The sequence below is a fragment of the Talpa europaea genome (genome assembly GCF_964194135.1).
Source record: "Talpa europaea genome assembly, chromosome: 7".
Taxonomy (NCBI): Eukaryota; Metazoa; Chordata; class Mammalia; order Eulipotyphla; family Talpidae; genus Talpa; species Talpa europaea.
Genome location: NC_140074.1, coordinates 85,671,107 through 85,695,243, shown reverse-complemented (window position 1 = coordinate 85,695,243; position 24,137 = coordinate 85,671,107). Strand labels below are relative to the sequence as shown.

The 24,137-nt window shown below is 41.8% G+C and overlaps 2 protein-coding genes across 2 annotated transcripts in view; one reads left to right on the top strand and one right to left on the bottom strand.

Annotated features, from left to right (window-relative positions):
• The window catches only part of NXN (nucleoredoxin), a gene marked incomplete at both ends in the record, with an annotated part of 149,922 nt that overhangs the window by 40,021 nt on the left and 85,764 nt on the right, over nt 1-24,137 (bottom strand). The gene's annotated exons all lie outside the window — the stretch shown is intronic.
• Nucleotides 21,380-22,290, top strand: LOC311172872 (mitochondrial carrier homolog 2-like; the record flags this gene model as incomplete). Its single annotated transcript, XM_084236411.1, is given in 3 exon segments — nt 21,380-21,497; nt 21,500-21,732; nt 21,736-22,290. Coding segments are annotated over 3 exon segments (906 nt in total).

Genomic DNA, 24,137 nt, shown 5'->3' with positions numbered 1-24,137 from the left:
GTGCCTAAGATGACAGGAGCAAATTAGTACCAGGCCCTCTTTATTCTCTGCCAGCCACTAACCCTTAGAATATGTGTGAAGTGAAGAGCAAGGAGCTCATTTTGGGGGTTCCGAGGAGTGTGGCTGTCCCTCCAAGAAGATTTTGCATTCCTTTTGGTGCCAGGAAGTGAACAGAGTCTGAAGTTTCTTCTACAGACAAGATAACTGTTCACTTAAAAAAAATCTGAGGGGCCTCCCTGGTGGCACAAGGGGTTGAGATGCAACCTATGAAGCTAGTCGTAGCCACTGAAGCACGAGTTCGAGCCCTGGCCAGGGAGCTACCCACATGGCACAGCAGACCTCTCCTGGCTCGCCCACTGCTCCCCTCATCAGTGTATTTCAGTCAGTCTGCCTGTTTTGTTCCCCACTCTGCCTCTGGTGAATCCTCTCACCCCCTACACCTTTGGCCTGTACCCCAGTTCTTGTATGCATAAATAAATAAATCTTAAAAAAAAACCCAAAACATCGGAGTCCTTCATGGCATGCTCCCAAGGTGTAACAGCACGGGGGTGCTCCGAAGCAGACACAGCAAGTCCCCACCAACTTCAGTTTTCCAAGGCAGCTCTGAGAGGGGCCGTGCTTTGTGGATACTCCCAGGCCAGGTGCACGGGCACCTTCCTGAGAGCTGGCTCCAGAAGCCACTAGTGCCACAGAACTAAAACTGGCAGTTTCTGAGGTTGTCATTGGACTGATTTTTTTTCCTCCAAAACATAAAGGTCCCAGTGAATCAGACTGTGAATATGCCACTAATCATCTGCTTAGGAAACAAACTGCTGAGGCCTACTGAATAGAAACCACATGCAAATTAATTCTCCATAAGGCGCATGGACCTTCTGGGACACACTGACCATTTAAAGAGCACAATAATCCTGTCAACCTTTACAGAACCAAGCTCTTAAATGTCAACAAGTTTCAAACTGGGCTCCAGACCACCCATAGAATAATCTGTGACCCAAAGCGGGGATATTCAGTAAGAAATGGCACTCCAGCTCTGTTCTTAGTGATACAACAATCAAGAACCAAAGTTCCCCAGAAAGGAAAGTTCTTCTCAAAAGAAGGAAGGCTGGGGCAAAAGGCAAGGGGGCCGTGCTCCCCCTCTAAGGCAGCTCCAGGGTGCAGACTGAATGGGAAGATGAACAGCAAGCATGAGGCAGAGCTGTGGGCGGGAAGCTGAGGGCGACAGAGGAACGTGAGGTTCACTGTGACCCTCACTCACAGCAAAGAGCAGGCTGAGAGCCAGAGTGGCAAAGTTGGCCAGGCTGTATAAGTTACTTCACTTCACTTCTCTGAGAAAGTCACTTCCCTGTAAACCGTGAAAATGATCGCTCTTGCCTCATGGAGTTGCTATGAGGATTAAACAAGATGGAAAATCCAGATGGTTTCCTCCAGTGCCTGTGTTTCCCAAACATTTCTAGTTGCTCACACAGATCACTTACAATTTATGTGCCCTAATTCTCTTATTTACTGATTTTGCTTTAAATAAACTCTTTATTAAAAAAATTTTAAAAGGAAATCTGATACTGCCATTGTTAGTGAAAAACGAGTATCGCTTTCCACAGAGAGACTATTTATCTCAAAACGAAAAGTACAAAAATCAAGCTATTAGATTTTATCTAGCTCCTGTTGCCTGAGGTCTGCTTTCTCTATTACAAAGGAGATGAGCAAGGGTTCCAGAGGCTTAAGGGTGGAGCACATGTCAAGACTTCCTCCTGATATAACCAGAGATTTGAGATGGAGAATGGAAAAAGTATGATATGGTTTAATCAGTGGCTCCCATCCCACTAACAGTCCTGCCACTATAAATTGCTTAGGCCCTATGCCAATGGAGGCTATCGAGAACCTGGTGGGGTCCATCTCAGAAATGGGGCGTGTTGTTCGTGACCCCACAGCCTCCAAAAAGCTCTTGGCCAAGGAGGAACCCTGCGAGCTCACTCTCACTTTTCCTGCTATCTGGGGGCATCACCATGATTCCTCCCCCAAGTCCCATCAGTCAGAACACACCCAGGTTGAGGCCAGTGGTGTCTCCACCAGGAAATTCATAAAACTTATCCTGGCCAGGCAGCTGGCAAGGTCCCCCTGAGTGGAGGGCTTACACTTAAGCCAAACCTATCTGCTTCGGCTCTCAGGAAGGCTTGCAGTTCTCTCGAGCACACACTGCTGATTGGAGGTAATGAGTTTCAGCAACAACATTTAATATAGTATTTCCCTCGGTAAAACCTGTATCAGAATCCCCTGGGATGATAATAGATTTTTGGGGGGCCCCACCTTTGACCCACTGAATCTGACTCTTTTGGGCTTCGATGCAAAGATGTAAATTTTTAAAAAGTTCCCAGGTGATTTTCTTGTGCCCACTTAAGTTTGATTGACACATGCTTTTTGGCATATAGCATCCCTCCCCTGGAATGCCTCTCCTCTTGCCCGAGTTATTTCCAACTCCTCCTGCAGATGTCAAGTCAAATATCACTTCCTCCGGGAGCCATCTCTGCTCACTGCTAAACCCCCATCCCCCAGTTAGATCAGGTCCCCTATTATAGTTCCAAGTCCTGGTGCTCTTCCTACATGGCCCTGGTCACGATTTTCATCACATATTTGTATGACTCGTCAACTGTCTGTCTTCCTCCTGACCTACAGAGGTCCATGAGGGCAGATAATTTACTCACAATTAAATCCCCAGCTTCTAGCCTGGTTGCTGGGCACAAAGTTGACATATAAGAAAAAAAAAAAGTCTGTTGATTAAATGAATGGATCTGGAGTCATACTTTCTTACTCTCATTTCCCATCAGACCTCCCTATTCTCACTGAGGTTTTTCAGTTACTTGGAAGTTCCTGACACAACAGGACTCAGAACCTCATCGCTGAGGTGTTTTTCGGAGGTTTTTAACTGATGCCATCTGCTCCCTCAAGAGTTTTTAAAGTTTAAAATTGTTAATATGCTAACATATGAAAGCTGAAAGCTTTCACAGTCCCTTGAATCCCCTGGGTCTCACGGTGACCCCTAAGGAGCTTCAGGACAGCTACACCCAGAGGGAGGGATCACTTTCTACCCAATCCAACATTTCTTCTTTAAGGCTAATAAAAACTTGACTGCTATCCTAGGACCCATTTATCCCCAAAATTCTGTTCATGAATAAGTTTGTTGAAACGTTTTGTTTGAATTAGTACAATTCTCGCTGAAAATATGCCCCAGAAGGAAGCAATCCTCCCATTCTTCAACAAGTATAGACATGGCCCCATCTGATCCACCATCAGTTCTGGCAGTCAAATACCCATGAATGTTTAGCTCTGCCATGGGATATGTAGAATAAATTAAGTTTAGGGAGTGGGGGTGGGGGGGATCATAAAACAAGCCTGTAAGTCTAAAGACACTGTGTACCTTGGCAGGGGTAATGTATGTGCTACAACAGAATCCTAGACAGTGTGCCAGAGAACTCAATCAAAACCAGCAGAAAATGATTCCTGTCATATGAGACAGGCATTTCAACAGCAGTCCCTGAGGGGAGATGGAGATAAGGGGCCCAATCTAGCCTTGCATCTGCCAAAATTCTTTTCTATCATGGCTTAAGAAAGAAAAGGTCTAAAATCCTGAATATGAGATGGACATTCTAAAGTCAGGCTTTTGCAAGTGCAAAGTATATATTAAATCCCACAGGAAAGCTTTCTCATTGCGGTCTTTACCTCTGGGATTCTAACTGGACGGCTCCGGTGTGTTGTTGTAAGGCATGCTTTAAGCAGGGAACCTACCAGGTCTGAAGTATGGCTCCATTGGTCCTGCCAAGTACTTTTCTTTCACTAGAAATTCCAATTTCCAAGGCTGAGCCTGCCCTGCATCTAGCAAGCCACGATCACCTGGACCACAGTAGACTCTGGCTAGTTATTCTACCAGGCCCAGCTACATCATCCACTGTAGAGCGAGACTTACTAGTGAGACTCAGCCATTCCTGGCAAAAGAAACAACAGAGAATACTGATTACTTGCTTAAGAAGTTGGAGTATCTCAGGCCAATGTTTTATGTGAGAGGCAAGCCACCTTGCACCCCTGTATATATATATATATATATATATATATATATATATATATATTAACTACTCTGTGAAGAAATGCACCAGAAATATCACATTATCTGTGGCCTTGATGGACCTTTGCATCATCAGGCAGAAGGGCCTACCTAGGACATGAATGCAGCTCTGGGTGACTGAGGCTCAAACAGAATCGTTTTCCTGAAGGGAGCAGTTTCAACAGATTAGAACAGGTTTCTATTTCTCTCCCTTGTAACTTGCTTCTTATGATCTAATAAGTGATACCACTTTTGGATGAACTAGGCATGTGCTTCTGTAAAAAAAAAAAAAAATAGTACACACAGGTCTTCTTTTGCCATTTACGATGCAAGTTGATCATTCCAACAGGGAACTGACTTTGCTAATTAACTGTTGATGGAAGGTCTAAACAATTATTTTCAAATTGTGATTTTTGATAAATACTTCCCAGCTTTTAGCTGAATTGTAAATTAAGTATCTAACAATTCTATGTGACAAGCTATCCCCTTTAGTTACCATGACAGAGTGTTCAACCAGAAACCAGGTTCAAAGCCAGGTAGTTAGTGAGGAATTTGTTGAGGGTTTTCTTTCTTAGTCAAGGTGACCAAAAAGTTTTACACATTTTAAACTTTGATGAGTTTTACACCGTGTCCTACTGAGTGGAACTTGGGAACTTAAGCATTCCTTTGCCTATCTGTGGACTAGAGGTTTCCGAGAGGCGTGCTAGCCCTCTCACTGGTAGCTTTCTGAGTGGCAGTAAAATGGTCATACAGCCTGTTCTCATTTGGGTTCCTGGGTGTTCACAAGAGGGAGACAACCTACCACCAGCTCACCTATGGTCTAGGTGCATGGAGAAAACACAATTTAAATTCAAGTGAGAGAAACCATATTCTAGCAGGAATGCTTAAAGAGTACACTTTCAGATGACTGAAAATATGTGCTGGCTCTACCACAGAGCAGCAGGGAGGTGGACTTAATACTGGCTACTCCCAGAAGCAGTTTTTACAAATCTCTCTTTGGCGGAATGCCATCAGAAGCTAGTAAGATTATCCTTTAAAAATTATGTACTTATAATTCCTTTCAACAAGGATTCCTGGAAAAAATGCTCATGTTTTTCTTAAGCAGCGAATTTATTCACACTTATTTTTTACTTAATTTTTGGACAACATATGCTTTCTCCCCTCAGATGTGGTCACTGTAGTTCTCCCACCACCAAAGCATCCACGGTCCATCACCACAGTCCCTTGTGCTCTTCCCCTCCCCTCCTGGATGCCTCTTATCTATGGTCACTTTACAAGTTTGTCTTCGTCTGACTCTGTTTGGCTTCTCTATATTCCACATATAAGTGAAATCATTCGATATTTATCTTTTTCCTTCTTAAGCAGTGGATTTTATTTTATCTTATAGGCAACGGGAGTCATGAGACAGAGAGTTACCCTTTTCTCACTGACTGTTAGAAGCCTGATGTAAAATTTTACATTCCCATATAGCAGGTGTTCAGGTCACCGTGACGTAAAGTTTTAGGCTCACTGCTAATTCTATTTTGTCCTCTTGTTCCTTATTTTTCTTACTTTATTTATCACATATTTAATTATTTTGTCTCACCTTTATTTTACTCTGTCACATTTTATGCTGCTTTATATAAATTCTTTTTTGAACTTGGGTTAGACTATGTATGCACGTATTCTGTTTCTAAAGGAAATCTCGGTGCCTTGATATGAAAGGTTTTCTTTAAAAAAAAATAAAGTTAAATGACTATGAAACCCCTGTTTTTGAAAGACATTCTGAAAAGTTGAGCATGAAAACTATCTGTCTCAATAGTTACCACCTTCCCAGAATTCCTAGGGTAGTCAAAATATGTCACTGGGTAATGTTTCTCTTAAGCCGAGTTCCTTACTTATACATGAAGGAAGTCATTTTTTAGATACCACAAGTATTCCCCACTACATACTACTAAACAGTATTAAATAATAATCAAATGTTATTCCTTTATTTCGTGTAACTTCACCACTATTCTCTTTTGATCTCTCATTTGTCATGCTAAGGCTTCTGGATTAAAATTTTTCTCCTAGCCCCCACCCCCAAAAAAGTGACTTATATTTAAAAGAAATTGTAAGTGGTAATAAACTAATATTCTGACATGACAAAACTACTACTAGAGTGACAGAAATATGGAAAATGTCAGTGAAAACCATACGTTTCCCTTTCTGTCCCAAAGCTAGCTAAGAGCAGGCAGTGGTCAATTTTCAGAGTTTATTTATTCTACTCAAAGAGCCCTGACATGATCAAAATGGATTTCATTCTCCAAGAAAGAACTGACAAAATGATTTAATATTTGAAGGATCTGGTTCAAAAGGCCATCTCACCTCTACTGTCTGGGAGAGTTTCTTGACTGAGAGAACATTCACCACTCAAGAAAAGGACCAAATCATTCCAGGAAATACTTTCAGATCCAGTTTCCTGTCCAGTTAGAGTTTTAAAATTAACTCTTCTCAGTCTGACCATCAATCCATGCTTAATGGGCTCTATTAGACGTGCTTGTCCACTTTTACCTCTAGTTCTCAGTTGTCCTTTGGAAATGGGATGAAAAGTCACTCCCTAAATTCACCAAAGGAATCAAGACAAGAAATACTGGAAGAGATTCCTACTGAGGTCATTTGAAGTTTAGGGGAATATTTGGTTTGGGTTTTCTCCTAGTTTTAATTGTTTATAAAAGCTCCTTGATGTCAAATAAAGAACAACAACCAATGTGAAAAGTTAACTTCCCCAAGATGTTTATTCTAAAGAAAAGAAATTGTTCCCTGTAACTCTTACACAGGAGAGGATTAGAACTAGATAATATTGTATGAAATGGAAAGAGAAACCCAGATTACCCAAGTACAAAACAACAGCTGCACTAAAAGGCCCGCCAGGGAAGCAACTTATCTGCTTAGTCCAAATCTGTTTCATGGATCCCAGATCTGCTCCGGGATGCCAGAGTCAGTTCCACTCCTGTCAAAAGCGATTAAATGGGCCATCAAAACCGAACTCAGACATCTTCATTCCATTTGAAAGGTCTGCACCTCAGGATCTCCCAGTCATCCATTAATTATCCTCCCACAGAGTGCTTAGCCTTTTGCACAGATTATTAAGCAATAGACAAAGCTAAGTAAATTAACAGAGCAAGGGAAGATAAGGAACTCTGCATTTCACTGAATCTATGTGTTTCCTCTGTGACTAACTCTAAGAACCAGCAAGTCAAACCGTGCATGTGGACATAAAAGAAGAGGTCCTAATACGGTACTGATTACTTTTCCAATAAGGAAGACAGATAGGATATATCAGAAATGAATGAGAATGGTTACTTCTGGCAATGCAGAGAGACTTCTCTAAGTATGTTGTTTTATACAGTTTTGGCTTTTAAACCACGTAAATAGTCTACATTTTAAAAGAATAAAATCAAATAAAGAGTATGAAGGAAAAAAAATCAAATCCCAAAATTGAATATGAACAGAAACATATGGACCTGATTGTATATGATAATTACTGCATTAACTGCATAAAAAAGTGAAGTCATTCAAGTGACTTGTGGATGTAGTCACAGGACAAAAAAAAAACTGAAAAGAAACCTTGAACTTTACTTATTTGGTTCATTGTTAGTCACGCACAACAGTGTTGTGAATCTGTAAACAAGATTCTCACTGTGGCACAAAGGGACCCAAATACGCAATGGGGAAAGAAAGGAAGTACTGTGTGACATTGGTTCTGAATTGAATTTATCAGTACGATCTCAAGATTTAAAAAAAACATTTTTTAAAAAAACATTTAAATATTTTAGTTTTTTCCTACTGAAAAAAGCATTGACAGACCTAGCAATGAATATACTATGCGCAGAGCTTTCTTTTCTAAATAACATTTCTTCATCTAAAGAAAGCAAGGATTCTTAGAGAAACAGCTCATTTCAAAAGACTGGGGGACAGGGAAAGGACAAGTGAGCCCGGACTTTTTTTTTTTTTTTAAAGATTTATTTATTTATTTATACAAGCACTGGGTACAGTCAGAAGTGCGAGAGGGTGAGAGAATTCACCAGAGTCAGAGCGGGGAGCAGAGCAGGCAGACTGACGAAGTACACTGCTGAGGGGAGCAGCGGGCGGCAGGAGAGGTCTGCACACCATGTGGGACCCTCGCCCGGGGCCGCCGGGGATCAGACTGGCGCTGCAGAGGCTGCGGCCTGTGGGCAGCTTCACAACCCAGCGCTCAACCGCTGCGCCACCGGGGAGGCCCCGGACTTCTTGTATATCAGAAAAGCAAGGAAATACCCAAGAAAGTTGGGAACATGTTCAAAGGACTTGAAAGCCAACTTGAAAGGCTCCCATTTGCTAGATCGGAGATAGAGAACTAAAAAAAAAAAAAAAAAAATGCAGTTAATGAACTACATTGCTTGAATTTAACAACAGATAACAGATTTAGGCAAGGATTGCCAATGTGTCAATGGAAGCTAAAGCCACTGGGTGACAAATTAATTGAAACAGAGTATCCCTGTGTTATTAGAGTATCATACCACTTACTTAGCTCTTTAATTATGAAAGGGAAAATACCTTCACAAGAAATCTGGCAAACATTACTTCAACCCAGAGTTTATACTGAATATCACCAGTTGTTAAGGGCTGAATGTTTATCCAACCTCCCCTCCCCTCAAATTCATATGTTGAAATCCTAACTCCCACCTCCCCATGTGATAGTATTGGGAGTAGGGTCTTTGGGAGGTGATTAATCATGAGAATGGAGTCCTCATGATGGGATAAGTATCCTTACAAGAAGAGACACCAGAGAGCTCCCTCACCTCTTCTGGCCACAAGGACATCTGTGCAGTTATCTATGAACAAGGAAGTGGGTCCTCACCAGACACTGAATCTTTCAGTGCGTTGATCAAGGATTTCTCAGCCTACAAAACTGAGAAGTCAATGTTTGCCACCTGAGTCCTCCAGTCCATGGTAGTTTCTATAGCAGTCCAAACAGCCAAGAACACCAAGAATGAGACAAAACTCTTATATACCTCCTGGTGAACAACAGTGGGAAGGGTGAGTGTGTGTGTGTGTGTGTGTGTGTGTGCGCGCGTGCACATGCATGCACATCACCTTTGCAGTATTCTTTTTTTTTAATTAAATAATAAATTTTATTTTTATATTCCCCCATACAACTGCACATGCCCCATTCTGACCCCAATCCCTCCCCTCCCGGCCCCCACCCCCAAAAAAGTGTCTCTGGTTCATAGTTTTTGTTGATTTTGATTTTCACTTTCTTATAGTTATTTTTTTTCCTGATCCCTTATTTAAGTTTTCTAGATTCCTGCTATGAGTGAGACCATCCGGTATTTTTCTTTTTCTTTTTGGCTTATTTCGCTGAGCATGATCCCTTCCAGCGCCATCCATGTTGCTGCAAATTGCATGTGTTTATCTTTTTTGAATGCTGAGTAATATTCCATGGTATATATGTACCACATCTTCTTGATCCAGTCATCTATTTTTGGGCATTTGGGCTGTTTCCAAAGCTTAGCTATTGTAAATAGTGCTGCTATAAACATAGGGGTGCAGGTGCTCTTTGGAATTGATGTTTCTGTGTCCTTTGGGTAAATACCTAGGAGTGGAATTGCTGGATCATATGGAAGCTCTATGTTTAGTAGGTCCAGAAATCTCCACACAGCTCTCCATAGTGGTTGGACCAGTTTTTGCAGTATTCTTAACAAAAAAGTTTGAGTTGAATCTAATCATGAGGCAACAGTTGGACAATTCTACAAGAAACTGGAAAAATCTCTAAGAAACTCACCTACACCTTTCATGTATCCTTGTTAAATTTCTTGGGTATGATAGTGACATTATTATTGTGAAGAGAACAACCCTTGCTTTTAGGAGATACACAATGAAACGTCTAGATGTGAAATAGCATGATGTATACAATCTACTTTCTAGTAGTTCAGGAAAAAAGTATACCACCCCTCACACATATATATAAACTGATGTCAGAGGTTTTTAAAAATAGCTCCGAAAACCAGCAGCAGCAGCAGCAGCAGCAGCAGCAGCAGCAGCAAGCAGCAGTATTTAGGAACCTAAATAGCAAAATATTTACAACTGGCCAATTTAGAGGAGTGGTATATGATGGAAATTCACTGTATTATTCCTTAACTTTTCTGTAGGTTTTAAATTTCCAAAAATAAAAAGTTGGGAGTAGAGAGAATAATTCTTTGTCCATTTCCTTCTCAGGTAATCTAAACCATGTTTCTTCCAATGATTGATTATTGAATGTGCCAAAGTACTGGGACATGCTAAATTAGATTGATCTGTGTTCTCTAGTCCAACACCATGGGACTGAAATATCAACCTCAAAGGCATTATTAGGTCAGGGGGCTGGCTGTATGAAGGAAATAAAACAGGAAGAAATGAACTGCTGCCTTTGTTCAGGCTGTTTTTCCTTGATAAAGAAGTCAGTTATACTAAGATGAAGGAGGCTTTCCATGAATTCACCTTGCAGTTCTATCATTTTCAGACAACTCTCTAGTCTGACATTTCAGAAACATTTTTACTAGGGCTTCCACCGGACATCATTTCCAAGTGGATGGTAATGGAAGTCACTATTACCACACCCTACCCTGTGAGGCCCTTCTAATTAAAGAGCCTCTTTAAGGAATGTATTTGAAATCAAAGGCACAAAAAAAGATGGTGCACAGTTAAATAAACTGCTATGAAATCTCAAAAGGAAGATGACCCAGGAATTGTTTAGTTTGCTGCCCAGGGTAACACCAGGTGCCCCAAAGGCTCCTCATTTTATTAAATGATAACGAATGGTCAAGGATGGAAACTCAAGGACTAATTCTGGAATTTTATCTCCTGTTTCAGGCTTCTGAGTCTCAGCATTAGAACCATACCTGGATTTACGCAAAATCATGAGTGGAGCTAAACAGATCATCCTGCCTATGCTGAACGGGGAGCGGGGGGGTGGGAATCGAGGTCTCCAGAAGCCACCTTTCTTGCCAAATGTCATTCATACTCCTGGTCAGTGGCAATGTAGCTTTATAGTCCTAATGCATTTGATTAAAGCCTGTGTATTAGGGAGCAGCAATTTTTTCTGGGGTGGTCATTTTAGGCTGGCTATCAGCAGCTGTAGTTAGACTTTTTCTATAAAGCAATGCCAGCTCTGTCCCTACAGGAAGCACTTTGGCAATGTCTATCAAAGTTAACAGTGCACACATCTTTGGAGCAGCAATTCCAATTCTAGAAATTTATGCTATAGCTATACATGCATGCATATGCACTGATGTTTATCATAACCTTATTTGGAATAACAAAAGACTAGCAGAGGGTGGAACATCCATTTAAAGGGGGCTGGGTAACTAATGTATGCTATTATCTACTCAATGAAAAAAAATACTGGGCTTTTAAAGACTGAAGCAGGTCAGCAGCTCCTTATAGGGAATGATTGTCAAGTAGGTAATTTTTTTTTTAAATCAACATTTTTTTAAAATAAGTGAGAGTTATTAACCATACATATATATATATGCACATTTATAAATGCATAAAGGATATATTATATATATTCATACTCCACAAAGATATGTATTCTATGAGTTAGACCTCTGCTATATACTTATAGCTTAAAATTTTTAAACTTTGTACATATACCTCTGCTTTTATAATTAAAGGGGGAAAAAGGAGGAAGGCCTTTTCTTTTAGGTAAAGTGTTGGCAGCCTCAGAGGTCGCTCAGTCTCAGCCCAGGCCCTATCAAGGGAAGACTTTTTAACTGAATCAGCAATTAAACTGTTGGACATGAGCTAATCTAGTTTGCTATCTCAAAATATATACTCTTAGTGAAACAAATGACTTGAACATGGGTCAGGGCAAGGCCAACATTCAACTCCTGCTTTGCTGCAAACCCTCAGCTGGTGCCAGCCTCAGGCTAGAGCCAGAACATTTGAGTGAAAACATTTTACAGGAAAGAAAATGGATGGCAGCTTGGTCAGCAAGTTCTCTGTGTTCTCCAGGGGATTCTTTCCAGTCCCTCAAGTTATATTCAGGATAGGGCTTGCCCAGCTACAAATGCATATTCTCTCTTTGTTGAAGGAAAAGTTCAGCAAACTGAAAGATAATGACTTTTTCTCAAAGCCTGGCCTTCTAGATAATCCCCAACTTGTGATTAATAAAGGAAAGACAGCTTAACACAAGGTTTAGCAATTAACTTGCAAAGGAAATGCAGAACATGTCAAAAATAGGTGACGGTCTTAGATGAGGATTCTGCCTTGTCATTAAAGACTCTCACAGTTACAGGAACTTGACCTATTATGAGGAGTGCAGAGGGGGTCTTGAGAAGTGCTGTGGGCAGGGTTTCTGGGGCTGCCTGTGTGCCATCTCCTAGCTGGTCTCCTACAACATGTTGCTCCAGAGTGGTCTCCCTGCCTCCATTCTTGAGACCACTTAACTTCACTGCCTCCCAATTGTCCATCTGCAGTCTGTGTCATCGTACTAACACCCATTTTCAATCCATGTCCTGTTTAAAACCCTCTGACATCTTCAAGATGAAGCTTGGACTCCTTCCCGTATAAGGCTTTTGCTCCTTTCACTCTTTCTAACTGCCCACCTATACCTCACACTTGAACACTCATGATTATAACTTGGAATCCCCTGAACTCACCCCTCCTTTCCTTTGCAAATGCTCTGTCCTCTATCTGAACCACCCTTCCCTGTCCCATCTAGCCTTCTTCAAAACTTGGTGAGAATCTCTGGGAAGTCTTCCTGACCTGCTCATCCTCAAGCTCTCATTCAGTCAGCAGTGAGGAGCCCCTCGTAGGTATACTCAGTACCACTCGATCACACATATCTCAATTCTCTCCTGCCCCCACCGACACCAAGACTCTCCCAAGAGGAGAAACCGCATTTCCTCCACCATGGTAGTCTCCCAGTGCCACAGCCTTGAGCTGGGTTCACTGTCTAATACATGTTTATACAAGGAGTGATCAGAGAAAGGAAATGTTTAGGAAGCACAAAGAGGAAAAGATTCTTCCTTCATCTCAGAAATCACTGCACAAGTGCAAGGCGCAGAACACATAAGGCCACCCGGTTGGCTCTTCACAGAGCCAGGTGGGAAGGTTGCTTCTGGCATTCCAGAAGCTAAGTAATGGCCATGTGGTACCCCCAGGCCTTTATTGAGTCTGGATTGTCTCACAGATGAACCTCAAGACGCAGGTAAAACCCACCCACCCAACAGTCCCTTTCCTCACATTTCTTTTTCTATTTCATTATTTGTTAACAACCCGACACAAATCTGTTTCTCTTTAACGGGCAGGAAGTCATTACATACTCTGGGGTTACATCAAAGGCCAGAATGCCTCGAGGAGACCATCCAGAACAGACTGTGGCAGCTGCTCCTGCAGCTCCTGACACTGACCCAGGAGTGTCCCAGCTTCTGACTCACCAGGCACAAGCTCATGCTCTCTGATCAGCAAACTCTGGGCAGGTGATTGTAGTTTCTAGGGCACTGCCTGATACATCTCTGCTCTGATCCAACTAGGGCTTTGAACTTAGATAAATTACAAGGTGGGGAATGGGAGGGCTGATGTCTCTAAAATAACTGAAATGTTCCTGAATTGTAAACAAGATCATCTCTCAAAGGCATTTTGGCAAAAGTTTCTGTCTCTGGTTACATTCACGTGTTTTATACTCTCAGTATTATTTCTGCAGCACTTAATACTTTAGAAAAATGCTATGAAAAATATATATATATGTCTCATTGGAAACACGCAGCTCCCTAGCTCTACCCACTAAGAAAAGGCTCCTCATTTCAAATACCCAGTTATGTAAATTACCTGTAGAAATGATTTCAAAGGAGAAAGGGTTACACAGGTAAAACCTTGGCATCCTTTTTTATTTCTCCTACTCTTTTGTATTCTATGGTCACTTAACTGCTAAGTCCTGCCAATTCTCCCTCCAAGCGTCTCTGGGAACCAAGTCTTCATCTTTTCTTTGATCTCAGTCTATCACTGTCAACCTGCTGTCCCAGTGTCAAAGGCAGCATGTAGGAAGCCTCTGGGAAGCTGGTTTTTCAAGGAGAAAGTGATGGTGCCTGGCACCATGTGGTTTTAAGTTGGTGACTCTCAACCAGGGGTGATTTTGCTTCCCAGGGGACATCTGCCAATGTATGGAGACATTTTAGGTTGTCACAAGGAGGGAGAATAGGTGTTATGGGCATGTAATGGCAGAAGGTACAGATACTGCTAAATATTATATCCATAACAAAAAATACCTGGTTCCAAATATCACTAATACCAAGGTTGAGAAACCCTATTCTACACCTCTATTAGAATTCTTTTGGTTTCTATCAGCTCCTGAATCACTTCCTAATTCCAATTCTCCAACTTGGGAATGTAGGTAACAGACTAGGGAAACAAAAAGAAAAATTCACTCAGCAAGGTGCTAGTTCTGCCATGTATTAGCAATAGGAAGATTCACAGGCAAGCATTAGTGGCCTCGCTTATACAGTCTGGTAAAGAGTTAGGAGGCCTACAGGAATAGCATGCATGGAATAGGAAGGGGCAGAGGAATGAGGTCTCCTATCCTCATAGTCTTTTCCTCTGAGCTAACAGTTTGGAATCACCCACACTTTCAGAGCTACACGCTTCGATTACAAGCACAGTGATCTTCACAGCTCTTATTCTGGAGCAATGTTTATAGCCACCATTAAACAAGTATGTACAGGTACAAGAGTGTAGACAGGCATCCCTAAGCAAAAACATTAGGATTACCTCGATGATGAGATAAACATGTAGTTCATTACTATTATTACCTAAAGAGAAGTTTGAAAGTCATTTCTTTTTCAAATAGAAATCATGGCACATGTTTTCCATTTTTTTGTTTTTGTTTTTTGATAAGCTCCTTGAGTGGAAAAAGTTGAATTATGCTAGCTAACTGGGAATTACATATTTTATCCATCCCAATCTAGCTATGCCTCATTGTGATGAATACTTAAAAGTTACCCCCAAGCTTGTAAAATGCCTTCATGAATAACATGTCACAAGGCATCTGTGGTGCTATTTGCGGTATTTCTCGGGAACATGGAGGGAGGAATTGTCAAAATTTGGACATGCCCATAGAAGTATGTTATGCATGGTATTTCATGTGCCATGTGTGCTACTGTAGCAAAAAAAAAATACTAAGACTGTGGTTCTGAGACAGAACAAAGAGGGCCTGAAGTGATACCAGTTATAAAAGGAAGAACCTGAGATGAAATGGGGAGTTCCAGTATCAAGTGCCAGTATTTCAGCCAAGCTGCCAGCCAGGTGTATACCCAGAACACAGAACCACATTTTAAAGAAAGATAGGCGGCGAGTATGAGTGATCATTCATTTTATGTGTGAACTTGACTAAGCCACAGGGTACCCAGATATCTGGTTCAACATTCTGGGTATGTCTGTGAGGGTGTTGCTGGAGAAGAACATGTGAGGCCAAGTAAAGCACAATGCCCTCCCTGATGTGGGTAGGCCTCACCCAATCTGTTGACATAAACAGAACAAAAGGCTAAGTTAGAAAGAATTCACTCTGTATTCCTGTCTTTAAGCTGGGACATTGGGTTTCTCCTGCTTTTGGATCCGGATCCTGATGGGAAATCACACCATGAGCTATTCTGGATCTTCAACTTGTCAGCTGCAGATTAGACTCCTTAACTTCATAAGTCAAATTCTTATCATGCATCCATCCATCCTCATTTCCTATTGGTTCTGTTTTCTAGATTAACACAAAAGCCCAAATCAATGATTTTTGCAGAAAGAATCTATCACCTCTGATATTACACATTGGGGAACATCAGCCTCTTACTGGAACCTCCTTTAGTTTACCTGAGACCTCCTTAGCTCCTATGCCAGAAGATATGGAGGCAATGAAGTTTTGTAAGTTTTGTTCATATTCATAATTATGATAATATCCAGTGAGTTTTTAGGAAATTGCCTACGTCCATCAAAGAAAAAAAAAAATCCTTCCACAGTTAATCAAAGAAAAATATTTAAGGGGCCTCCCTGGTGGTGCAAGGGGTTAAGATGTTATCTGAAGCCACTGCAGCAGGAGTTCAAGCCCTGGCCAGGAAGCTACCCACATGGTGCAGCAGACCTCTCTTGACTCGCCCACTGCTCCCCTCAGCAGTGTGTTTCACTCGATCTGCCTGTTCTGTTTTCCACTCTATCTATGGTGAATCCTCTCACCCCACCCTCCCACACCTTTGGCCTGTACCCCAGTTCTTCAAAAAAAATATTTAAACCTCCATTTAAACCATTTCCCTGGGGAAGAACAAGGGGAGCTTATTCTTTATGCAAGACAACAAAGAGGGAAGGAGGAAAAATTAAGCAAACAGATCTAACAAGGATGAACACTTCCTAGCGTCTTTTAATTCTCCAACACTCACTCCTAAAACAGAATCATGTTTTTCTGCTACATGAGAGTTCTCTGCTGTCAAGCACAATCCCTTCATCACAAAGTAATCAGTTTTTACTGCAGACAGACTCCTACATGAGAGAACCAGAATCGGCTCCAAATGAGTAAATAAATCAGCTGGAACAAAAGACATAAATGGTGTGAAAACGAATAATTTTGAAAACAACATACCAACAATGTAATTAAAAATGCAAATTATTACTAAAAATCAAAATAATATTAGCTATCTTTGACTGAACACTTACTTTGTGTCAAGCAAATGTTTAGGATAGGATAGTGTTTAGGATAGTGTCTGGGGCTTACCATTAGAGTCAAATAAGCATTAGCTATTTTTATCATTCATTCTTGTTACAAGGTAGGGCAAATAAAGGGGAAAGAAGCGACATCTGAGCTGATCTTAAGAATAAACTGGGTTTTATCAGGCAAGCCATGTATAGGATGGGGTAAGGGATCCAAGACAGAGCAAGAAACAAGGTAGAGACCAACACATTTGGGGAACTGCAAGTTTTTCACTGTGCAATATAAAGCCTCCTGTTGAGGAGGCCGGGGAAGAATGGGAGACAGATGGGCCTAGAGCTATGTGGGTGATCAGTATAATTCTCATTAGTGACATCATTGAAACAAACTATTGATAATGAGGCCAGACCTAGAAAACCTGGTCTTCTCACTGGGGATATATTCTGAGGGCAGGTGGGGAAGACAGCAAGTGAAGAACCAACTATAATACAGGTGAGGGATGCCATAACAGAGATCTGTAGGGCCAAATGCTAACTGCACATTGGAGGGGAGGTTTCTTAGAGTAGGTGACATCTGGAAGGGATAGCGTACACTATAGCTTACTTTTGAGAACAACTTCATTAGATTGACTAGAGAAGTAAGGGGCATCTATAGGAGGAACCAGCATATACAAAGGCTTAAAGGTGTGACAGTGGGTGACAGCTGGAGGATTTTTGCAGCAGGTCAGGTCAGAGTGTTGTGCCAAGATGAGTGTGTAGGAGATGACGACAGGAGGCTAGATGGGGTTTTGTGGTGAGAGACCTTAAGATCCACTTCAAAGGGTTTTGGTTTCAAAGCACTGACAATGAAGGTATGTGTGTAGGGCAGAGACATGAACAACTGGTGTGGAAAAATGATGATGGTCTTAGCAGTCATGTAGAGGAGGTGAAGATGCTGGAGGTCAGTGGACTTTGAAAAAATTGTACTCTGACCTAATGAGATTCAGAGAATGGGGGAAAGGAGTTGACCAATGCCAAGGTTTGTGACACAGGGAGTGAGTCAATGTGATACTCTGTCATAATTAACCAGAGCCTAAGAAAGCAAGTAGGACCAGTTAAAATCTCAAATATTTGTTGAATTAATGAATAAATGAAAGACTGGATGGTTAGAGGGGGAGGAGGAGAGAGCAAAGTGGAAGAAAAATAGGTAGAGGTTGGAGAATCAGTTTGCTTTTGGATCCATGGACCCTGAGGTCTCGCCAGAAACCACCGAGGGATATGACTGGTTGAAGAGCAGGAGACATCCAACTCGGAAACCACATGTGATTCCCCAGCAGTTTGTTGGACATCACCCTTCCCCCGTCTTGGGAGGTTACATCTTAGAAAAGAGCTAACAGGGAGACGTTTTCTGCAATTGCCTCTTCTTGGCCCACAGCAGGGGTCAACAAAAAGATGGTTCAGAAGAATTTGGCTAAGTGTGTGTATTTCAAGCCAAAGGTTTCCGGAAGCTTCTCTCACAGGTATGGAATTCAACCACAATGACCACTGTGGTGAAGCACTGTTTTGATCCAAGAAAAAAATGATGAGCAAAATGACATTGAGACCAAGTCATCTTTCAAGTAGATATATTTTGTTTGCTTAAGAATGGAAATTCTACTTTTATTACAAGCAAATCTTCTGATGCACCAAATTCAAGGGTGAGGTTTCATTTAAGGGCAAAAAAAAAAAAAAAATAAAACAGTAGTGAGAGAACAGTGATTTTTTTTTTTTTGTTGTTGTTGTTGTTGGTTTGTTTTTGTTGTTGTTTTTTTTTTTTTTGACGGGAGGGTGGAATGGTCTTATCATCATTCAGGGCATAATTCCAAATCCTGGTCTCTGCAGACAACATACAGCCTTGAGCACTTGGGGGAAGGGAGTGTTTCTTTATATCTTCATGTGTGAAATGAAAGAATTTAATTAAATAAACTTTGGATTTACTACCAGGGCTGAGGTTTATGATAAGATTATGATTAGGGGCACATAAAAGGAGAAAATGTCTTAATAAAAGCGTCTTTGTTGCCTGTTCGAGTCTTTCTTAGTAAACCAATAAGTTATACTTTTCCTGGAGAGGAAAATCTTGGAAACGACCCATTTCCCCAATAGGAGAGCATTTCCTGTAATTCACATGTGGTAGAGTTAAAAAAAGACTACTTGAACCTAGCTCAGATAGGTCAAGGAGAAAAATTCAAAATAAGTGTTTATTTTTCAGATTAAAACCAAACAATCAGACTCAAAATAGAGATGCCCACAGGCTCTGTAAGTGGCCGTGAGCTGGCATGCCCAAAGACCTCTACTAATGGGAGGAAGAAGTAGGGCAAAGAGGAAAAGGAATCCCCCCACCCCTCTTATCCCCCCCCACCCCGTCAAGGGGGCAGAGCTGGGGATCTGTTGGTCAGATTCCTTAGACATATTTTGGAGCCAAGCATCCTTTTGGCAAAAAAAAAAAATTAGTCATTTGTGAAGGGCAAATATTTCTAATTGGAAACTAAGTAGGGTTTTTGGTTGACAATGGGATGTGACATCCTGAAATGAGGCCCTCCTCTTCAAATCCCACAGTCTGGACCAGACCTTCCAGAGGCTGATCACACCTCTGAGATATATGGTGCTCAGATATCTGGGGATTTCCCTTTTCCTTTCTGCTTCCTCTATGCCAGGTAGCCTGAGCCCTGGTGTACTCTAAACAACAAGAAAGCTTTATGCACTGGAGGGAGGAGCTGGAACAAAGAGCCATCAGCTAGAGACTGAATAGCTGGGGAATGTCTTCCTGGGAAAAGTGAGATAGAAAACTGATCTGAAAAGTGAAAAGGGGTCTGACATAAGAAAGGCAGAGCAATAAAGCTTATAAAAGATAACAGAAGGTGAATGAAAAAAAAAAAAAAACCAAAAAAACGTTGGACAAGTCTGGGGTAGGGTGAAAGGTTTCTTCTCATGGCACAAAACACCAACCTTAAATGAAAAGTCTCACAAATCTGACTTCATTTTAAGATTAATATGTAACTCTATTTATAAAAAGGCCCCAAGCAGGCAAAACTAAACCATTATATTTTTGAACAGGCTTAAGTTGAAAATTCAAGAGGGAGACCAGGGAATGATAGCCACAAAAGTCTAGTAATGGTTCCCTTTGAAAGAGAGGAGGGGGTTGCCAGGGAAGAAGCACTCCTGGAGCCTAACAAAGGTTTGTTTCCAGACTTAGATGCAGTTATAGGGGCACTCACTTTAAAATAATGCACTCACTCGTCCCTTTATGTCTTACATGCTTCTCTTAATGTCTGTCAAGCTGGAGCATAAAGGTTTTAAGGGAAAAAGATGTGAAGGGGAAGCAGACAGCTGACTGGCTGATAGGAAATGGGAGAGTGCCCTAAGAACAGATGAGTCAAAGAAACAACATACAGGGGGCCTCCCTGGTGGCGCAAGGGGTTAAGCACCAACTATGAAGTGGTCTGCAGCCTCTGCAGCATGAGTTCAATCCTCAGCTGGCCAGGGACCAACCCTCATGGCAAAGCAGACCTCTCCTGACTTGACTGCTGCTCCCCTCAGCAGTGTACTTCAGTCGATCTGCCTGTTCTGTTCCCCACTCTGTCTCTGATGAATCCTCTCACCTTCCTGCGCATCTGGCCTGTACCCCGGTTCTTGTATAAATAAATAAATCTTAAAAAAGAAAAAAAGAAACAACATACAAATTCAGGAGAGTCAGTAGGACAAAAGGGAGTGAGCCCATCCTCCATCAGGGATGATCAAATTTAAAACCAAGTCTTTCAAACAAACAGTAAAAAGCAAAGTACTATACGGCCTCCCTGGTGGCAGAGCGGGTTGAGCACAGCACTATGAAGCTGTCCGCAGCCTCTACAGCGTGGGTTTGATTCCGCAGCGCGTGTTCGATTCCCGGCCGGCCAGGGTGATTCCCACATGGCGTGGCAGACCTCTCCTGTCATACCTGCTGCTCCCCTCAGCAGTGCTTTCTGTCTGTCTGCCTATTGTGCTCCCCACTCTGTCTCTGGTGAATCCTCTCACCCTCTGGCGCCTCTAGCCTGTACCCCAACTACTGTGTAAATAAAAATAAATCTTTAAAAAAAAAGCAAAATACTGTAAAGAAGTGATTACTTTAAAGAGTGATAATGGTGTTTTAGTTGTGAATGTGTTTTTAAAGATTCCTTATCTTTTAGAAATACATACTAAAGCATTTATGATGGAAATGAGGACAGCTGGGATCTGCTGCAAAAGAAACTGGGAGGAGAGTAAGGGTATGGTGACATAGATGAAATGCTACTTGCTGAGAACTGCTGTGGCTGGACAAGAGGGTACATCACAGGGCCTCTCCAGTGGCGCAGTGGTTGAGCGCTGGGTTGTGAAGCTGCTCGCAGCCTCTGCATCGCAGGTTCGATCCCCGGCCACCGGGCGAGGGTCCCACATGGCGCGCAGACCTCTCCTGCCGCCCGCTGCTCCCCTCAGCAGTGTATTTCATTATTCTGTCTGTTCTGCATCCCGCTCTGGCTCTGGTGAATTCTCTCACCCTCCCGTGCTTCTGACTGTACCCGGTGCTTGTATAAATAAATAAATCTTTAAAAAAAAAAAAAAAGAAAAGAGGGTCCATCCGCGGTTGCCATCATGGCTTACGCGGCCAGTCAGGTGCTCCTGGGCTCCAGTCTCACCACCCTGTCCCAGCCGCTCATGTACGTGAAGCTGCTCATCCAGGTGGGTTATGAGCCTCTGCCTCCAACAATAGGCTAAATATTTTTGGGCGGCAAGTATGTCAGCTTCCTGGGCTCTTTGGTTATGCTCAGCACATTGCGAGCATCGAAGGGAAGCGTGGGTTGTTCACAGGCTTAACTCCAAGACTGTGTTCAGGAGTCCTTGGAACTGTGGTCCATGGTAAAGTTTTACAGCATTACCAGGAGTGTGATAAGAATGAGGAGTTAGGACCTGGAAATGCACAGAAAGAAGTTTCATTTTGTTTTGACTGAGTTATCAAGGAGACAACTCGAGAGATAATGGCCCGTTCTGCTGCTACCCTCATCACACATCCCTTCCATGTTATCACTCTGAGATCTATGGTACAATTCATTGGCAGTGAATCCAAGTACTGTGGACTTTGTGACTCCATTGCAACCATCTATCAGGAAGAGGACATCCTAGGATTTTTTGTGGGTCTTATTCCTCGCCTCCTAGGTGACATCATTTCTTTGTGGCTCTGTAGCTCACTGGCCTACCTCATCAATACCTATGCACTGGACAGTGGGGTTTCTACCATGAATGAAATGAAGAGTTATTCCCAAGCTGTCACAGGATTTTTTGCCAGTATGTTGACCTATCCCTTTGTGCTTGTCTCTAATCTTATGGCTGTCAACAACTGTGGGCTTGCTGGTGGGTGCCCTCCTTACTCCCCAATATATACTTCTTGGATAGATTGCTGGTGTATGCTACAAAAAGAGGGAAATATGAGTCGAGGAAATAGCTTGTTTTTCTGGAAAGTCCCCTTTGGGAAGACTTATTGTTGTGACCTAAGAATGTTAATTTGAAGATGTGGGACAGGGACAGTGACATTTCTATAGTCCCAGATGCACAGAATTATGGGAGAGAATGTTGATTTAAATACAGTGTGGTACGCTTTTTTAATAATCATTTAATCTTGGGGAAAAAAAAGAGGGTACATTACAGAATTTGGAAGCTTGGGAGATACCACTGCATTTTAAAATAAGGCAAAGGAACACTATAGTGGAAAGATTCTAATACTGTTTCTTCAATAGACAGGAAGGACTTTCCCTGGCACCACTAAGGAACAGAATTCTAACATATAGTCTCTCACATGCCTATGCTGTGTGGCACCACTCAGCTCCAAGATCACCTAGACCAAGAGTTAGCAACAGTGCCCCACACTCTCTGTCAACAACAGAAATAAATGATTATAATAACAAAATCATCTTTTACCTGATAATTTCCTGAAATACCTCTAATACTTAGTACACCTTACTCAGGATGGTATTAAAGCCCAAAATTTATGCAAATACACATTTGACCAAGGACTCCTTCCCAGATCTATCAGAACTCTTATGAATCAATAATAAAAAGGATAAACAACACAATAAAAGCAGTTAAAAATTTGAAGAGACACTTCAAAGGTAGACAGGTGGATGGCCAGTATCAAATCATATCAAAAGGTGTTCAATATCAACCATCTTAAGGGAAATAAATGCAAATTAAACCCACTTCACAGCCACCAGAATAGCAAAATAAAGACTGACAACACCAAATGCTGGTGAGAAATTGGAACAATCAGAATTCTAATACATTGCTGATGGGCATATAAACTGGTACAGCCACTTCTAAGAATTTTTATAAATGTAAACTACATTTATCCTATTACCCCACATTTCTACTCACAGGTATTTCCCTAAGGGCAATGAAAAAATTCCATAAAAAGAACTGTACAATGTTTATAGCAGCCCCAACTGGAAACAACTCACACCTCCTCAACAGAAAAACTGGCGAAATGGTGATACATTGATTCAGTGGAATACTTTTCAGCAATAAAAAAACTACTGATGATACACATGAAAGTGTGAATGAACCTTACAGATATTAAATATTATGCATACTGTATGACTCCCCATGTTTCAGAACAGGGGAAAACTGAATTACAGGGACAGAAGGCCACAGATGATGGGGGGTAGGAGGAGAGGTAAAAGAGTTGACTGAGGGAAATTTCTAGGGAAATGGAAATGTTCTGAATGATATTTACATAACATTGTCCAAACACACTGAAGATCTGTGCATTTTATCATATTATTTCCTTCAAAATGCCAACAACAACAACAACAAAAACCCAAAACCAGAAAACCAAAAACCAACCCATACCACTAACAAACATTTGTTCTTCCATTGAGGGGTAGGTAATGGAGAATTGTAGCATGAACACATGGTATGTTCACATTCCTTCTAGGCATGTCCACCCTTCCATGAGTGAAGGTCTCCCTCCTTTCTTTCTGTGCCATATCGGGTCTCAGTGAAAGCTGCCAATCACCCTCCAACCAGGTTCCTAAGCCAGGAAACAAGAGTCCTCCCGTGCTCTTCTTTCGTCCTCCCTTCTACTCAGTCACTTTCTAGATAGCTCCTGAACCTACTCCTCTCCTTTCCAAGCCAAAGGCCTCAGCTGGAGTTCAGATCCATGTTACCACATCTGCCTCCTGAATTTTCAGCCGGGCTCCCGAGTCTGTCCTCAACCAAAACCAAAAGTCTCCGTTTTACATCCTTCTATTGCTTTCTATCACCCTGAGGATAAAGACCAAACTCCTTAGCAAGACAAGCCAAGATGGTCAGTCCCCTCATGTATCACACAACCCTCTGCTTTAGCAGTTACAGTCGCCTA